At 43.6% G+C, this 16,918-nt stretch overlaps 1 protein-coding gene across 1 annotated transcript in view; it reads right to left on the bottom strand.

The window, feature by feature from the left end:
- Positions 1–264: 264 nt before the first annotated feature.
- Positions 265–16,918, bottom strand: part of ZNF292 (zinc finger protein 292) — a 126,793-nt gene continuing 110,139 nt past the window's right edge. Inside the window, exon 8 of the mRNA XM_063916944.1 lies at positions 265–8,123. Coding sequence (XP_063773014.1) covers positions 1,107–8,123 — 7,017 coding nt within the window. The 3' untranslated portion in view covers positions 265–1,106. The remainder of the gene's footprint in view (positions 8,124–16,918) is intronic.

Consider the following 16,918-nt stretch of genomic DNA (forward strand, 5'->3'; position numbering starts at 1 on the left):
TTTAAAGGAAATCAATGCTTGAGCACAGATGGTTAAATCAAAATGGCAAGTATAAATTAAGTCTCCTCAAACATGGATACCCTTCAAACCTGGACTGTAAGGAGGAGTGTTATGACAATGTTTGTGAAACACTGATGTAGGCCGCTGTTTCAGTAAAACTACATACTCACAATTACGCATGTACTACAGTATAACTCAATTGAAAAATGTCAGACCTCTACTTACTCACTACATTTCAGAAACAATCCATTCAATAATACCAGGAACATTTGTGCAATTTTATTCAAGCCCACAGGTGGTGCTATTGACCTTTATATCTATGGACAGTATTTGCTTTACTGTAAAAACACTCAATACATTTAAAACAGGAAGTGGCAACTCTTGCCACCAGTTCTAATATATGGAGATGGAGGGGATGTCATTACAAGTAATATATTGTAATGCACAAGGTGCCTAATACGTGTGGCATGTGTTAACGCTACACAGTCCGATTTCCAGCAAGAACCATCATCCACATGTAATAAGTAACCAAATTTTCAAGTATTTACACATTAAAAAATTTCAATAGATGCTTTGTTTAAGTATGTACATAAAATCTGCAACCAAAAGTAATGCAAATACAAAATTTCTTAAAAAGAATGTGATCACTTGATTACAAATTAAAATCCAGAATATAAACGTGTAATTTAATAGTTTAGGCAGCAAATGTATTACAGTGATATTTACAAAAGGATCACCCCCACCCTCCCAAAAACAAACTCATAAACATTATATACAAGTAACCTGTTATACATGGAGTAGTGAACTTGGCGAATATACCAAATCCCACACACAATACACAAATTGTTCATTTGTGGAAATGAGGATTTGAAATCATATTTACAAAACTGAATAAACAATATATTTCCTCTAGTCCCATAGGGATAACATGGAATAAAAACATTGCATGACTTCTGCCATGGCATATTTTTCTTTTTTCTGTATTTTTTTGGCCAGGTTAAGTCACTCACAACAACAAGAAAATAATAAAACTGCATTTATCTGCATGCGTGATGGTTTCTAGTTCACAATAAAACTGTACAGGCTGTAAATGTAGTAGGACCTCTCTATACTGTAGCTTCTCCATCTAGTTCTATATTTTGTTCCTCTGCAGCGTTATCAAATTCATCGCAGTAAATTTCATGTTTAAGAACCACAACAGGTTTCAGTTCATTAAGCTGCTTGACGATAAGTTCAATATAGTCACTGAATGCTTCGTCTAAAACAATTCTTACATTGTCCAGGTTAGGTAGATGTGAAGGGTTATCAAAGAGCAAATATATATCTGTGTCAAAGTCCTCATCCACAGAGAGCCTTCGCATTTTTTCACTTGGCTGCAGTCCCGTCTCTAGGTCAGTATTGAAATTAACACTATCTACAGGTTTTTTTTCCTTGACAGCAGATTCTTCTAGGAATTTAAGGAATGACACTTCAAATCCCATAGGTTTGAATGAGCCCAAGTCAAATGCTGGTGTGTCATCAGAAGGACTGTCAGGAAGTAACGTCTCCTCACAGCTGAGTGTGCTACTAGTGTCGGCAGACAGGGTTTCATCTGGTGTATCAATTTTTCTCTTTCTATTTGGAATAACTGGTGTTTGTTTATCGAGTCCTTTTACAACACCGAGCACCCTTTGTGGTTCAGAATAACATGAGCTTGTTTCCTGAAAATCGCTGCTTAATAAGGATGATGCTTTTGCTTGGCTGTCTGAGCTAGTGCTGTCGTCATTGCTTAGTTTTGAAATAAACAGTTCGGTAAGTTCATCCATTTCATTCTTTTCAGTTTCACTCTGTTGGAACGTTGAAATTGTGGATTCATCGCTGCTTTCCAGTACTGCAGAACTAGTTGGCTTTTCTATAGGAACTGATGCCTCAATTGGAGCCTCATTAACTTCTGCTTTTTTAATGTCTAACACTGGCTCTGTGTTGAGAGGCAAAGGGACTTCTTTAGCTTTGGTGCGTCCACGCCTTTTGCACACAATCAGTGTTTTTCGGTGTCTTAAAATGAATGCCCTAGCAAGTTTGTGAGATTTATAATGCCTAATAATATTGTGTTCAGTGGCAACAATAGAAGTACATCCACGTACCATACAAGGATATTGTTTTGTATGACACTCTATGCATTCTGCCAAAGCAGCATCCTTAGCTTTTAATGAATATGTATGTCTACCATATTTAAGAGTTGAAGGCCCGGGCTTAATATTCCCCAATTTTTTTTTTAGACATTTTTCCTTACTTTCTTTACGTCGCTTTGTTTTAGGGCCCCCGGCTCCTTCATTTTCACACTTAGGTTTGGGCAGCCTAGGTTTTTCTTTTTGTGCTTTGTCATCAGTATTGTCTGGATCACTCATTTTCCGTGGTCTGATTAAATGTTCCTTATGTTTATCTTTGTGCTTGCGAAAAATATGCCTAAGCAAATTTGACCGAGTAGCATAGATGCGGTCACAACCTTCACAGTCACACTTATACATTTCTTCTCCCTCCAACTTTACACTCTTCATTTTAAGATCATGTACTTCTTCAAGATGTTCAATGTAGCCGGAACAAGAGGTAAAACTAGCCGTGCATTGTGTCTGATCACATTTAAATGGTCCTCCATTTACAAAAGATAAAACATTTTCAATTTCCTCTGCAATCATCTCATGAAGCTTCACATAGTGCTGTATTAAGCTAGAAAAACTTGCAAAAATTCTAGAGCAATCACTCTCTGTACACCGGAACTCTTTGAGGATCAGGCCATTGCTATTATCATCCCGTTCCTCTTTTAAGTCTTCTTCCAATGAGAATTTAAATGCTTCTGACCTATGAACAGCCTGATAATGAAGTATTAAGTTTTGTTGTATAGTAAAAGCTGCCGTGCAGCCCTGGTGAACACACTGATAGGGTTTATAAGACGTAGGTCCCTGGGTGGGCTTGGCATCTTTATGTATTGTTTTTTTGCGCTTCAGCTCCTTTTCCTTTCGCTTTTTCCGTATCTTTGGTCCTTTCTTGCTTTTCTGATTAGGCATTAAATGGGAGTCTTGAGAAGGCAAATGAAGGGGTGATTTACTTTCTTGAACTTTGGGAAGTTCCACTGTTTTCATGACTGGTACATCTTGATATAGCTCAGGTTCTGGTTTTATAACTTTTGCAACATCATATGACTCCATAAACGTTTTACCATCAGGGCTTCTGTTGGGCATTTCAGGAGAAAAGTCAGTACTTTCACTAAAAGATTTCCTTCCATACGGTCTTTTTATTTTTAATTTTACCATTTGATCAGATGTAAAATGATGCATTGCTTGACAATGGGCTCTGAGATTTGAGTTTCTTGTGAAGGTTTTAGTACATGAAGGTACAACACATCTGAAAGGGGCAAACTTTAGCTGATGTTTCTTGATTTCTTCCAGTTTTTCTGTCGTGTAATAATGAACTTTAGTATAATGCTTAAACAAAGCATCCTTAGTCATTGCACAATAGTTGCAGTCCTCCTCATGACATATGAAAGGCTTAGCATTACATTTTTCAACTAATGATTTAGACACTTCAGGTATTTCTTCAGACACTAGACTCAGACTTGGATTTGGAACAATTACACTGGACATTATGGGTACACTCTCACTAGGAGGGCACATATCTTCTTCTAAACGTTCAGGCTTCATATCCACAATCTGTAACTTTTGTACCAAGTCCATGATCTCCAAAACTTGATCGTCATACTTAAAACTAGTTTCTTGGGTTGGTGAGACTGAACACACAGGTATGTTCATTTTGTTAGGTGGGCTGAAAGCAGTGCTTACAGAATTTATGTTGTGCATGACCCCAGGTATACCGTCTATACTGCCATTCACACTGACCTGACTGTGGGGCAAAGTGGAACACACACTTTGAACATTACCATTAAAAGAGTAAGTTTCAGTTGTGTCAGGAGTCATATTTTGAAATGGCTTATCCCTGAATTCTGGATGTATATCTAGCTTTTCAGTCTCTTTCTGGTCAGGGGTGTAAGCAGGAAGGAGCTGTGGCTCACTTTTTTCTGCCTTTATAGGAAGCGGACATGCAGCATGTGTCTCTGAGCTAGCTTTAAGACTTTCATTGATACAAGACATAAACAGTTCTTTATCAGCGCTGCTCAAATGTTTTGCTAGGTTTTCCAAAATGTCAGACCCATATGTCATAAAGTTTGGTTGCAGCTCAGTGGACATCTGTAGATTTCCCCCTACTGCTGCCAAGATATTTTTTGCAAGCTCATGTGTAGCCTCCACTGTGGCAGGGGTGTCACTTTTTTTCTTCCTCTTAGAACTGCTGCTCCTTTTCTTGGTGGTGGCTAAACAAGAACTTCGGGGACCACTAATGACAGATACTCGAGTGCTGCTTACTGGTTTTTGTATGCAACTGTTCTCTTCAACTGAATTAATAACTGTATTTGGGTACAAACCATTTTCAGTCATGAGGTGTTTCTTGTCTGGAAGATCAATTTGATCAGTACAACTGTTCACATGAACGTTTTCTAGACTGTTTCCATCCTTGAGGCTGGAGCTAGGTTGGAGGACTTGGGTTGTGGTAAGATTTAAGGGTTCAGCTGTGTTTATTTGAGGATTACTGGGAATGCACTCAGCTGAAGTTATGTTAGGATGCAGCTGTCTACCACCTACATTTTCTGGGGCTTCAATGTTTTGCTTAATTGGCCTCTCAATTTTATCTTCACATGGAGTAAAGCTTGAGATACTAGGATGTGCGAGTCCACTATGCAAATATTGAGAACTTTCACTTTCAGGCTGAACAGGTGTCAGAAAAGGCTCCTCTTTGATAGCCTTTTTAGGACAAAAAGTTTGTGCAGATGACTTTGCTCTTCGCTTTGGACCAGATGAAAGTATCATGCTTGCCAAAACAGAAGACTGACCGTCAATTTGTGGAACTGGGGAAACATCATAATCATTATGGGGCTTACACACAGTCCTCTTTGACAAATGGCCTCCCAATGATCGTGGGTTAGTAAACACTCGAAAACACCTGCTGCAGATAAATTTTCCATCTCTAATGATAGCTGGACACTTTGCACGAGGGCTGTGCTTTGGCTTTCTCTCTCTATTTCTGGTAGTTCTCCCAGTTGTAGTCTTTTTATCTCCAGAATTTGAAAGCATGCTAGATGACTTATCCAAGTTAAAAGTTGCATCAATGTCCGTGCCATCACCTTGTTTGGAAAAGGAGGTTTCTGTTTCTTCTTTCAAGAACACAGAGCTTGTACTCTCACCACCAGCTAAATCTGAATTACCTCCTAGCTGAGAAAACACTGTACTTCCACTCAGTGAAGATAAAACCGGCAGAGGATCATTTTCGGTTGGCATTGGCAGAAAAGGATCAGAACCGTTTTCAAATTTCATTGGTAAAACCTTTGCCAAATCTTCAATTTGTGATGTCAAGGCAGCATTACTCAAATTTCCCACTTCAGGCCCCAAGAGTGTTTCAGCAACATTTTTTGACAAACCTTGGGATATGACTGTTTCTGCAGAATTCAGTAATGGGTTGACCAAGTTCTCAAGATGTGTTGGGAAGACTGGATTTGGGAGGTGTTGTAACTGATTACAAAAACTGGAGTTTGCGGTGCTCTGAAGCGGTGGCTGAAAACCAGATTTATTTGGCACATCAGGCTCTGCAAGTATACAATAAGTAGGTTTTTCATCAGATGGTGGTACAAATGTTCCAGCCCTTTGTTTTTTCCTGTTCTTGCGTTCCATTTTAAAGAAATCATAATGATCAGGGTGAGCACTTTTCATATGTTTTCCAATACTCTGTACAGAATTGTATATTCGGGGACATCCCTCTACATTGCATTTGAATCTTTCGACTGGTAGAAGAGGCTTCACTGTAGCATTATTGGCAGTTGGCAAAACATTAGAAAGTGTGTTACTGGTTTCAAGTGATAATGACAGAAGATTTTCAGACTTCGCACTTTCTTCATAGCCAGACATAACTAAATTGTTATCACACAGTTGAGCAGTTTCATTAAAATGCATTATATTTATCTGCTCTTCTGCCTCAATTTTGACATCAGTACAATTCACAGCACCAACCTGATTTTTATTTGTATAATCTGTACAGCTGGCTTTACCCTCTTGAAATACTGACAAACAATGGTCTTCAAAACCCGGATGTGCTCTTGTTCGAGTTTGATTTGCATAATCTGTGGTTCTATCAATTAGTTTGTTTTGATTTAAAATACCAGGAAACCCTTCAACAAGACTTGGCCGTTGAACATTTCTAGAATCTGCGGAGAAAGTAGTGTTAATCAATAGGTCTGCTTTAGGCAACATATTCTGTACAATAGAGGGTGCTGGTAAAACCTGAGTAAGCAAATTTGTAGTAGAGATAGCATGAGGAGGTGGAAGAAGCTGGTCAAGCAAATGCACAGAGTTCTCCAGTCCACTAGTAGACACTTTCTGTTCCAATACTGATGTTTCAGGTAAACTATGATCCTTAGACTTTGTAGAACTGGGAACATCTGCTGAATTTAAGGATACTGCATTAAAAGTGCTGTTTACATTACATTCTGGTAGTGATTCTTGTTTGACTGTAGCACTCTTTCTATTAGCAACTAATTTAGCCATTTCAGCTGTTTTGTTGGACTGTGGCACGGGGGACTCTGCAGGATGCTCACATAAGTGCTGCTCTAACTGAAGCTGAGAATGAAAAATCTTTCCACAAGCAGATATCTTACAAGTGAATGTGTTATAGTGTTGTGCTTCATGGTCAAAGAGCATGTAAGCTGCAGTAAAGATTCTTCCACACTTTGGGAACATACACTTTGCTCTGAAATCATGATGCTCCTTTTTGTGTGCCAGTAAGTCTGTGTAAGTCTCAAAGCTTGCCTTGCACTTCATTTGTATGCATATATAAGGTCGACTTCCACAATGCATTTGCAAATGATCATTTAAGTGAGTTAGACTAACAAACTGCCGCCTACAATACTGACAGACTACTTTTTTACTTTGTATCTCAAGGAAACGTGCAGCTTCTTCACTATCTTTGTGCCCCCTCACATGTGCAATTAAATTTTTGAAATATTTGAATCCTTTGTTGCAGAATAGTACAGGACATGGGAACTCATTGGCGAGTACTCGCTGTTCTGCTTCTAAATTCTCAGGTTGATTATCTTTTTCATCGTTTTCATCAGAATTGTCATTATCATTAAATACTATAAAATCATCTGCGTAAATGGTGTTCTTCTTTACTTGCCGCTCTTGTTTTATAACGGTCACAGACTTTTTATTTTTATTTGTCCGTTTTTTCTTAGGCAACCTCGCCAGTTTCCTGAGGGGTTCCATAGTTTCCAGTCTCTCTTTGCAGGATTGCTTAACGTGTAATGTTACATGTGGAACAAAGGTTTCTTTAGTGGTATACTGTTTTGCACATATTGGACAACTGTAGATACCATCTATGCAATGCTTTTGGGCATGCCGAATTATCCTGTGTCCCAGGAACTCCTTGTCACATAATACACAGTATTGCATATAGGCTTGCCAGTTTCTAAATCTTGCAGATATGCCTCCATGTTCTTTAATTTTTTTGTTAGTATTTCTCTTTTTCGGCTTTTTTTCGCGACCCTCCTTAATAGGTGTGCTTCCACCAAAGCAATCAAGTCCGTTTAATGTAGGGTCCTTTGTCAATTCTTGGTAATCATCCACTGGGTCATATGCCTCATTGTCATTTAGCTCATCAATCGAAGAAACAATAGAAGCCTCTTCTCCCATTAATGCCAGACACTGACGTTTCAAAGTTTTCCAATCCCAAAACTCTGGATCAAACGGCCATCGGGTTTTCAAGACCAGCAGGAGCTCGCAGCGCAGGGAGTTTGGTACTGGAAGACTTTCCTCATCATATTTTTGGTCCGGTTGGTTGTATAACATCTCTACAGCATAGTATGCATCCACTGTGGGCTCCAGAAGAAACTCTGTAAGTTGACAAGCTCTCTTGACCTCCAAGTCATCAGGCAATAAACAGGAGATTGTCTTGCAGATTGAGATTTTCACCTTGGCATTCTCACTGGACTCCAAGCGTAGTGCCCGCACACACAGCTCTATGCATGTTGGAAGCCCAGCAGCCTCAGTCTGAAAAATAAATGCAGAAGAAAATTAGAAGAATTGTTAAAAGCACTTTAGCCATTTACTGTATTGGGGACAATGGTTTAATAAAGTAACAGCTGAAGATGAAAAGCTAACCATCTATGATCTTTCATTTACTACTTTGCTCAGAGCTTGCTCAGCCACCGGGCAAAGTATGAAATGTAATGCACAGCTAGGAATCATCTTAAACATGCAGTCAAATTAGCAGATGTGATTAGTTTAAGTTTATATGATTAAAACAATGTTTCAATACAAAATTAAAACATAAAAATGTTCTAAGCATTAATGGAAAACTGTAACAATCACTGATAATCCTGCAACTGCTAGTAGTTTCCTTATATGGTGAAATTAAATTCATAGAAGTAGGTGAGCCATAAGTCTCTTCTTCCATGACAGGATGATCTGATTTAATTTGAGACGGATATTTTATTGTACGGATGGTGTAATGATTAGCATTACTGCCTCACAGCACTGAGTTCATGGGTTCGATTCCCACCACGTCTCTAACTGTGTGGAGTTTGTATATTCTCCCCGTACTTGCGTGGGTTTCCTCCAGGTACTCCGGTTTCCTCCCACAATCCAAAAATACACTGGTAGGTTAATTGGATTCCAGCAACAATTAACCCTAGTGTGAATGTGTCTGTATGTACATGTAATAGGGAATATTGAGTGTAAGCTTCACTGGACAGGGACTGATGTGAATATCCAAATATTCTCTGAAAAGCGGTGCGGAATATGTGTGCGCTATACAAATAACTGGCAGTAATAAATAAGATTTTAAACCTACCAGTAAATCTTTTTCTCGTAGTCCGTAGAGGATGCTGGGGACTCCGTAAGGACCATGGGGATAGACGGGCTCCGCAGGAGACATGGGCACTTTAAGAAAGAACTTTAGGTATGGGCGTGCACTGGCTCCTCCCTCTATGCCCCTCCTCCAGACCTCCGTTAGAGAAACTGTGCCCAGAGGAGACGGACAGTACGAGGAAAGGATTTTTATTAATCCAAGGACAAGATTCATACCAGCCCACACCATTCACACCGTATAACTTGTGATATACTAACCAGTTAACAGTATGAAAAACAACATAGCATCAGTCCGAGACCAATGAAACTATAACATAACCCTTTAAGTAAGCAAAACTATATACAAGTCTTGCAGAAAGTAGTCTGCACTTGGGACGGGCGCCCAGCATCCTCTACGGACTACGAGAAAAAGATTTACCGGTAGGTTTAAAATCTTATTTTCTCTTACGTCCTAGAGGATGCTGGGGACTCCGTAAGGACCATGGGGATTATACCAAAGCTCCCAAACGGGCGGGAGAGTGCGGATGACTCTGCAGCACCGATTGAGCAAACAGGAGGTCCTCCTCAGCCAGGGTATCAAACTTATAGAATTTTGCAAAGGTGTTTGAACCCGACAAAGTAGCAGCTCGGCACAGCTGTAGTGCCGAGACCCCTCGGGCAGCCGCCCAAGAAGAGCCCACCTTCCTAGTGGAATGGGCCTTGACCATTTTGGTAACGGCAATCCAGCCATAGAATGAGCCTGCTGAATCGTGTTACAGATCCAGCGAGCAATAGTCTGCTTTGAAGCAGGAGCGCCAACCTTGTTGGCTGCATACAGGACAAACAGTGCTTCTGTTTTTCTGACTCTAGCCGTTCTGGCCACGTAAATTTTCAAAGCCCTGACCACATCAAGGGACTCGGAATCCTCCAAGTCTCGCATAGCCACAGGCACCACAATAGGTTGGTTCATATGAAAAGATGACACCACCTTAGGCAAAAATTGAGGACGGGTCCGCAATTCCGCTCTATCCAAATGGGAAACCAGATAGGGGGCTTTTATGAGACAAAACCGCCAATTCCGACACTCGCCTAGCCGAAGCCAAGGCTAACAACATGACCACCTTCCAAGTGAGATACTTTAACTCCACCGTTTTAAGTGGTTCAAACCAGTGCGACTTAAGGAAACTCAACACCACATTCAGGTCCCAAGGCGCCACTGGAGGTACAAAAGGAGGCTGAATATGCAGCACTCCCTTCACAAAAGTCTGTACTTCTGGAAGAGAAGCTAATTCTTTCTGAAAGAAAATGGATAAGGCCGAAATCTGAACCTTAATAGAGCCTAATTTTAGGCCCAAATTCACTCCAGTTTGTAGGAAGTGAAGGAAACGGCCCAGATGGGATTCTTCCGTAGGAGCATTCCTGGCCTCACACCAAGAAACATACTTTCGCCATATACGGTGATAATGTTTAGCAGTCATGTCCTTCCTAGCTTTTATCAGAGTAGGAATGACCTCATCCGGAATGCCCTTTTCCGCTAGGACACGGCGTTCAACCGCCATGCCGTCAAACGCAGCCGCGGTAAGTCTTGGAACAAACAGGGCACCTGTTGCAACAGGTCCTGCCTTAGAGGAAGAGGCCACGGATCTTCTGTGAGACTCTCCTGCAGATCCGGATACCAGGCCCTTCGCGGCCAATCTGGAACAATGAGAATTGTCTGTACTCCTCTTTTTCTTATTATTCTCAACACCTTTGGGATGAGATGAAGAGGAGGAAATACATAGACCGACTGGAACACCCACGGTGTCACTAGGGCGTCCACAGCCACCGCCTGAGGGTCTCTTGACCTGGCGCAATACCTCTGTAGCTTTTTGTTGAGGCGGGACGCCATCATGTCTATCTGGGGCAGTGCCCACTGACTTGCAATCTGTGCAAAGACTTCCTGATGAAGTCCCCACTCTCCTGGATGCAGGTCGTGCTTGCTGAGGAAGTCTGCTCCCCAGTTGTCCACTCCCGGAATGAACACTGCTGACAGTGCGCTTACATGATTTTCCGCCAAGCGCAGAATCCTGGCGGCTTCCGCCATCGCCACTCTGCTCCTTGTGCCGCCTTGGTGGTTTACATGAGCCACCGCGGTGATGTTGTCTGACTGAATCAGAACTAGTAGGTTGCGAAGTAAGGTCTCCGCTTGACGAAGGGCGTTGTATATGGCCCTCAGCTCCAGGACGTTGATGTGAAGACAAGCCTCTTGACTTTTTCAAAGCCCTTGGAAGTTTCTTCCCTGTGTGACTGCTCCCCAACCTCGGAGGCTCGCGTCCGTGGTCACCAGAACCCAGTCCTGAATGCCGAACCTGCGGCCCTCTAGAAGATGAGCACTCTGTAGCCACCACAGGAGAGATACCCTGGCCCTGGGGGACAGGGCAATCAACTAATGAATTTGTAGATGTGACCCGGACCACTTGTCCAGTAGGTCCCATTGGAAGGTCCTCGCATGGAACCTGCCGAAGGGAATGGCCTCGTACGATGCCACCATCTTTCCCAGGACACGAGTGCAGTGATGCACGGACACCTTTTTTGGCTTCAATAGGTTCCTGACCAGGGTCATGAGTTCCTGAGCCTTTTCTATTGGAAGATAAACTCTTTTCTGGTCCGTATCCAGAATCATGCCCAAGAAGGTCAGACGAGTCGTAGGAACCAGCTGCGACTTCGAGATATTGAGAATCCAGCCGTGTTGCTGTAACACTTTCAGTGAAAGTGACACGCTGCTCAGCAACTGCTCTCTTGATCTCGCCTTTATGAGGAGATCGTCCAAGTACGGGATAATTGTGACACCCTGCTTGCGCAGGAGCACCATCATTTCCGCCATTACCTTGGTGAAAATCCTCGGGGCCGTGGAAAGCCCAAACGGCAACGTCTGAAATTGGTAATGACAATCCTGTACCACAAATCTCAGGTACGCCTGATGAGGTGGATATATGGGAACATGAAGGTATGCATCCTTTATGTCCAGGGATACCATAAAATCCCCCCCTTCCAGGCTGGCGATGACCGCTCTGAGCGATTCCCTCTTGAACTTGAACCTTTTCAAGTATAGGTTCAGGGATTTTAAATTTAAAATGGATTTGACCGAACCGTCCGGTTTCGGGACTACAAACAGGGTTGAGTAATATACCCTCCCTTGATGAAGTAGGGGAACCTTGACCACCACCTGTTGAAGATACAATTTGTGAATTGCATTTTTTTTGAATAGAGTGTTTTTATTCAACAAAGTAATTAATGGTACAGACATTTCAGTGTACGCTGGGAAACATAGTTGACATTATACAATATACTTTGCATTGTTCCCCCACAGAATACATATTTACCGAAGTCCGTATACAAATCATGATCCACATACTTAACATTTTAAATTTTCTCTCCGAACCATTATGGTAACTACCCCAACTAGCAGGCCAAATATAGCCCACAACCCCTTAACCCAAAACAAAACCCCCAAAAAACAAACACAAACCCGTCAAACCTATAACTACCCGAGTGTGTGAGGTGAGATACAATAGCAAAATAAATAACATAAGCTAAAGTAAAGGAGAGAGAGAGGTCCGGCTCGGCTCCTCTAGGTCCAGAGAACGCGTCGCAGTTACGGTCAGTGCCCCCTAAATCCAAAGGGCAAGGGATGAGTATGCTGAATTGATCCAAGGAGACCATATTTTCTCGTATTTGGTGAGTGCATTATTTTTCATATATACATAGCGGTCTTTCAATAGAGTATCATTCACCAAAACTTTATAAGCAGATATCGTGGGAGAATGCGGAGCCATCCATGCCCGTGCAATACACACCTTAGCAAGGGCGCACATACTACGGGCATACATGCCCTCCCACTGAGACCCAGAGTCAGGACCACCCACCCACAAAATACAAAATCTCGGAGTCAGCAAACCTCTCGATATCCCCGTGTGTTCCAGAATCGACCCGATCCCAGCCCAGAACGCCTGCAGTGACGGACATTCCCATGCAAGGTGCCAGAAGGTTCCTCCAGCAGCCCCACACTTGGGACAAACATCAACACTACCGACCCCAAATCTGGCCAGTCTACTTGGCGTCATATATGATCTGTGCAAAATAAAGAGTTGTACCAGTTTATGCGGAGACCAGAAAAACCACCAAATGTCTCTATGACCTGCAACACAGTAGGCATATCCACCACGTAATCATGGAGGAATAACAACAAGTCATCCGCATAAAGGGCTATTTTGTCAGTGCATGTACCCGTATCAACTCCCCCAATGTCCGGATGCGACCTAACCAAGCAAGCCAGGGGCTCGATGGCTATGGCAAACAAGGCAGGAGAAAGGGGGCATCCCTGTCTGGTGCCCCGTGTCAGAGGAAAGGAGGAGGAAATGTAGCCGTTGACCAAGAACCTGGCGCGTGGATTTTGATATAGCAATTTGATCCATTGTATAAAATTAGGGCCAAAGCCCATGCTTCTCATGACTCCCCACAGATAAGGCCACTCGACGCTGTCGAATGCCTTAGCCGCATCCAATGAGACCACAACCGCGTCTGAGGAGAAGTCATGAGGGGCCTGCAAAATAGTGTACAGCCTGCGCAAGTTAATGGACGTGGATTTCCCAGGCATCAAGCCGGATGATCCGGATGTATTATAGATTCAATCACTAAGTTGAGCCGGAGCGCCAGAATTTTTGCCAGGATCTTGGCATCGGTAGGGATGAGAGAGATCGGCCTGTAGGACTCCAAAAGTTTGGGGTCCTTTCCGGGTTTTGGGAGCACTATAATGACGGCCTCTGACATTGAGGGAGTAAGGTGATTAGTGGTAAATATATCAGTATACATTTCATGCAACTTAGGGCCAAAGAATTGTATGTACTGTTTATACAGCTCCGTGGGGATACCGTCACTACCCGGGGACTTGCCACTGGGAGACATCTCCACCGCCGCCGTCACCTCCTCCAGAATCAAAGGCGCATCCAAAGCGTCCCTAGCCTCGGGGGAAAGTTTAGAAAGGGGAATTTTCGTCAGGTACAGGTCTAAGGGGTATATGCAATTGTGGTCGAATTCCCGAAATTGTCGAATTTCGGGTCATTTTCGACCAAAAAAAAAAATTCCCCTATGCAATCCAGTGCTTTCCGACCAAAAAACGGACTTTCAAAATTCGACTTTTTGAAATTCGAATTTTTGCAAATTCGACTTTTCTGCAATGATACAAGTGCTGCAATTCGACCAAAGCATATTCAATTCAAGTTTTGAAATTCGACAGCAGTGCTTTTAGACAGCAAATTCGTCATTTTCAATCCGCCACACTTTGGAGGGTGAAAACAAATAAAAAAATTTTAAACATGTTTTTTTTGGTGTTTTTTTTTTTGGGAATAGCAGATCTATTTATATTAGAAGGGATTAGGTACTTTTTTTTTTTTTTTGGGAGGCACAAATATTATTTATATATTTTTTAAAATATTATTTTTTTTATTTTTTATTTTTTTTATGCTGGAAGGGTAAAATCATAAAAAAAAATGGCGTGGGGTCCCCCCTCCAAAGCATAACCAGCCTCGGGCTCATTGAGCTGGTCCTGGTTCTAAAAATGCGGGGAAAAAATTGACAGGGGATCCCCCGTATTTTTAAAACCAGCACCGGGCTCTGCGCCTGGTGCTGGTGCCAAAAATACGGGGGACAAAAAGAGTAGGGGTCCCCCGTATTTTTAACACCAGCATCGGGCTCCACTAGCTGGACAGATAATGCCACAGCCGGGGGTCACTTTTATGCCGTGCCCTGCGGCCGTGGCATTAAATATCCAACTAGTCACCCCTGGCCGGGGTACCCTGGGGGAGTGGGGACCCCTTCAATCAAGGGGTCCCCCCCCCCCAGCCACCCAAGGGCCAGGGGTGAAGCCCGAGGCTGTCCCCCCCATCCAATGGGCTGCGGATGGGGGGGCTGATAGCCTTTGTGATAATAAAAAGATATTGTTTTTTCCAATAGTACTATAAGTCCCAGCAAGCCTCCCCCGCAAGCTGGTACTTGGAGAACCACAAGTACCAGCATGCGGGAGAAAAACGGGCCCGCTGGTACCTGTAGTACTACTGGGAAAAAAATACCCAAATAAAAACAGGACACACACACCGTCGACAGTAAAACTTTATTTCATACGTCGACACACACATACTTACCTATGTTCACACGCCGACATCGGTCCTCTTCTCCATGTAGAATCCACGGATACCTGTAAAGAAAAGTTCAAAATACTCACCTCAACCATGGTCCAGAGATAAATCCACGGACTTGGCAAAATAAGAAAACGCAAATACCCGCACCAAAAACGGACTGAAAGGGGTCCCATGCTGACACATGGGACACCTTTCCACGAATGAGACCTGTCAGTGACAGCTGTCACTGACAGGTCTCTAAGCCAATCAGGAAGCGCAACTTCGTTGCGCTCACCTGATTGGCTGAGCGCTGTCTGCACTGTGACAGCGCATCGCACAGCTCCCTCCATTATATTCAATGGTGGGAACTTAGCGGCTAGCGGTGAGGTCACCCGCCGGTCAGCGGCTGACCGGCGGGTGACCCCACCGCTACCCGCAAAGTTCCCACCATTGAAAGTAATGGAGCGGCTTTGCGATGCGCTGTCACAGTACAGACAGCGGACAGCCAATCAGGTGAGCGCCACGGAAGTAGCGCTTCCTGATTGGCTGAAGGGACGTCAGTGACAGGAGTCACGTGATGTCCCGGCATTCGGGAGAAAGGGGTCTTATGTGAAAACATTGGACCCCTTTCTAGTCCGGTATGGATCGGTGTTCGGTTTGTTTTTTTGCCAAGAACGTGGATTTACCTCTGGACGTGGATGTACCTCTGGACGCTGGAAGGTGAGTATAATTTTTTCACAGGTACCCTCGGATCGTCGGCGACCGTGGCAGTCGGCGTGTCAACATAGGTAAGTATGTGTGTGTCGGCAGTATGTAATAAAGTTGTACAAGTCACGGTGTCTGTGTCCTGTTTTTATTTGGGTATTTTTTTCCCAGTAGTACTACAGGTACCAGCGGGCCCGTTTTTCTCCCGCATGCTGGTACTTGTGGTTCTCCAAGTACCAGCTTGCGGGGGAGGCTTGCTGGGACTTGTAGTACTAATGGAAAAAACAATATCTTTTTATTATCACAAAGGCTATCAGCCCCCCCATCCGCAGCCCATTGGATGGGGGGGGGGACAGCCTCGGGCTTCACCCCTGGCCCTTGGGTGGCTGGGGGGGGGGGGACCCCTTGATTGAAGGGGTCCCCACTCCCCCAGGGTACCCCGGCCAGGGGTGACTAGTTGGATATTTGATGCCACGGCCGCAGGGCACGGCATAAAAGTGACCCCCGGCTGTGGCATTATCCGTCCAGCTAGTGGAGCCCGATGCTGGTGTTAAAAATACGGGGGACCCCTACTCTTTTTGTCCCCCGTATTTTTGGCACCAGCATCAGGCGCAGAGCCCGGTGCTGGTTTTAAAAATACGGGGGATCCCTGGCCAATTTTTCCCCTGCATTTTTAGAACCAGGACCAGCTCAAAGAGCCCGAGGCTGGTTATGCTTTGGAGGGGGGACCCCACGCCATTTTTTTTTCGGGTTTTTCACGTTTTTTCCCGTTTTTTAAAATCGCGGCAAAATCCGCCAAATCGGCCGATTTTCGCCCGCGATTCTGGCGAATCCGTTTTTCATTGAATATGGTGAATCCCGGCAGGCACCTGCCGGGATTCACCTGGCGAATTTGGTCGAATTAAAAAACGGCGATAATTGCCGCGAATTCGACCGCAATTGCATATACCCCAAAGTCCTCCATGGAGGAGCCGAGTATCATAAACCTCCCTAAAGTATAAGAGGAACATCTGTGCAATGGCAGGGGTGTTATCTACCGTGGAACCGTCCGGGCCAGACATCTGCGCTATCGTAGTCCCAGGTCGGTCATAATGCACCAAATGGGCCAGTAAACTACCTGGTCTGTCCGCCTGTGTA

Source organism: Pseudophryne corroboree, chromosome 4, assembly GCF_028390025.1.
Source record: "Pseudophryne corroboree isolate aPseCor3 chromosome 4, aPseCor3.hap2, whole genome shotgun sequence".
Taxonomy (NCBI): Eukaryota; Metazoa; Chordata; class Amphibia; order Anura; family Myobatrachidae; genus Pseudophryne; species Pseudophryne corroboree.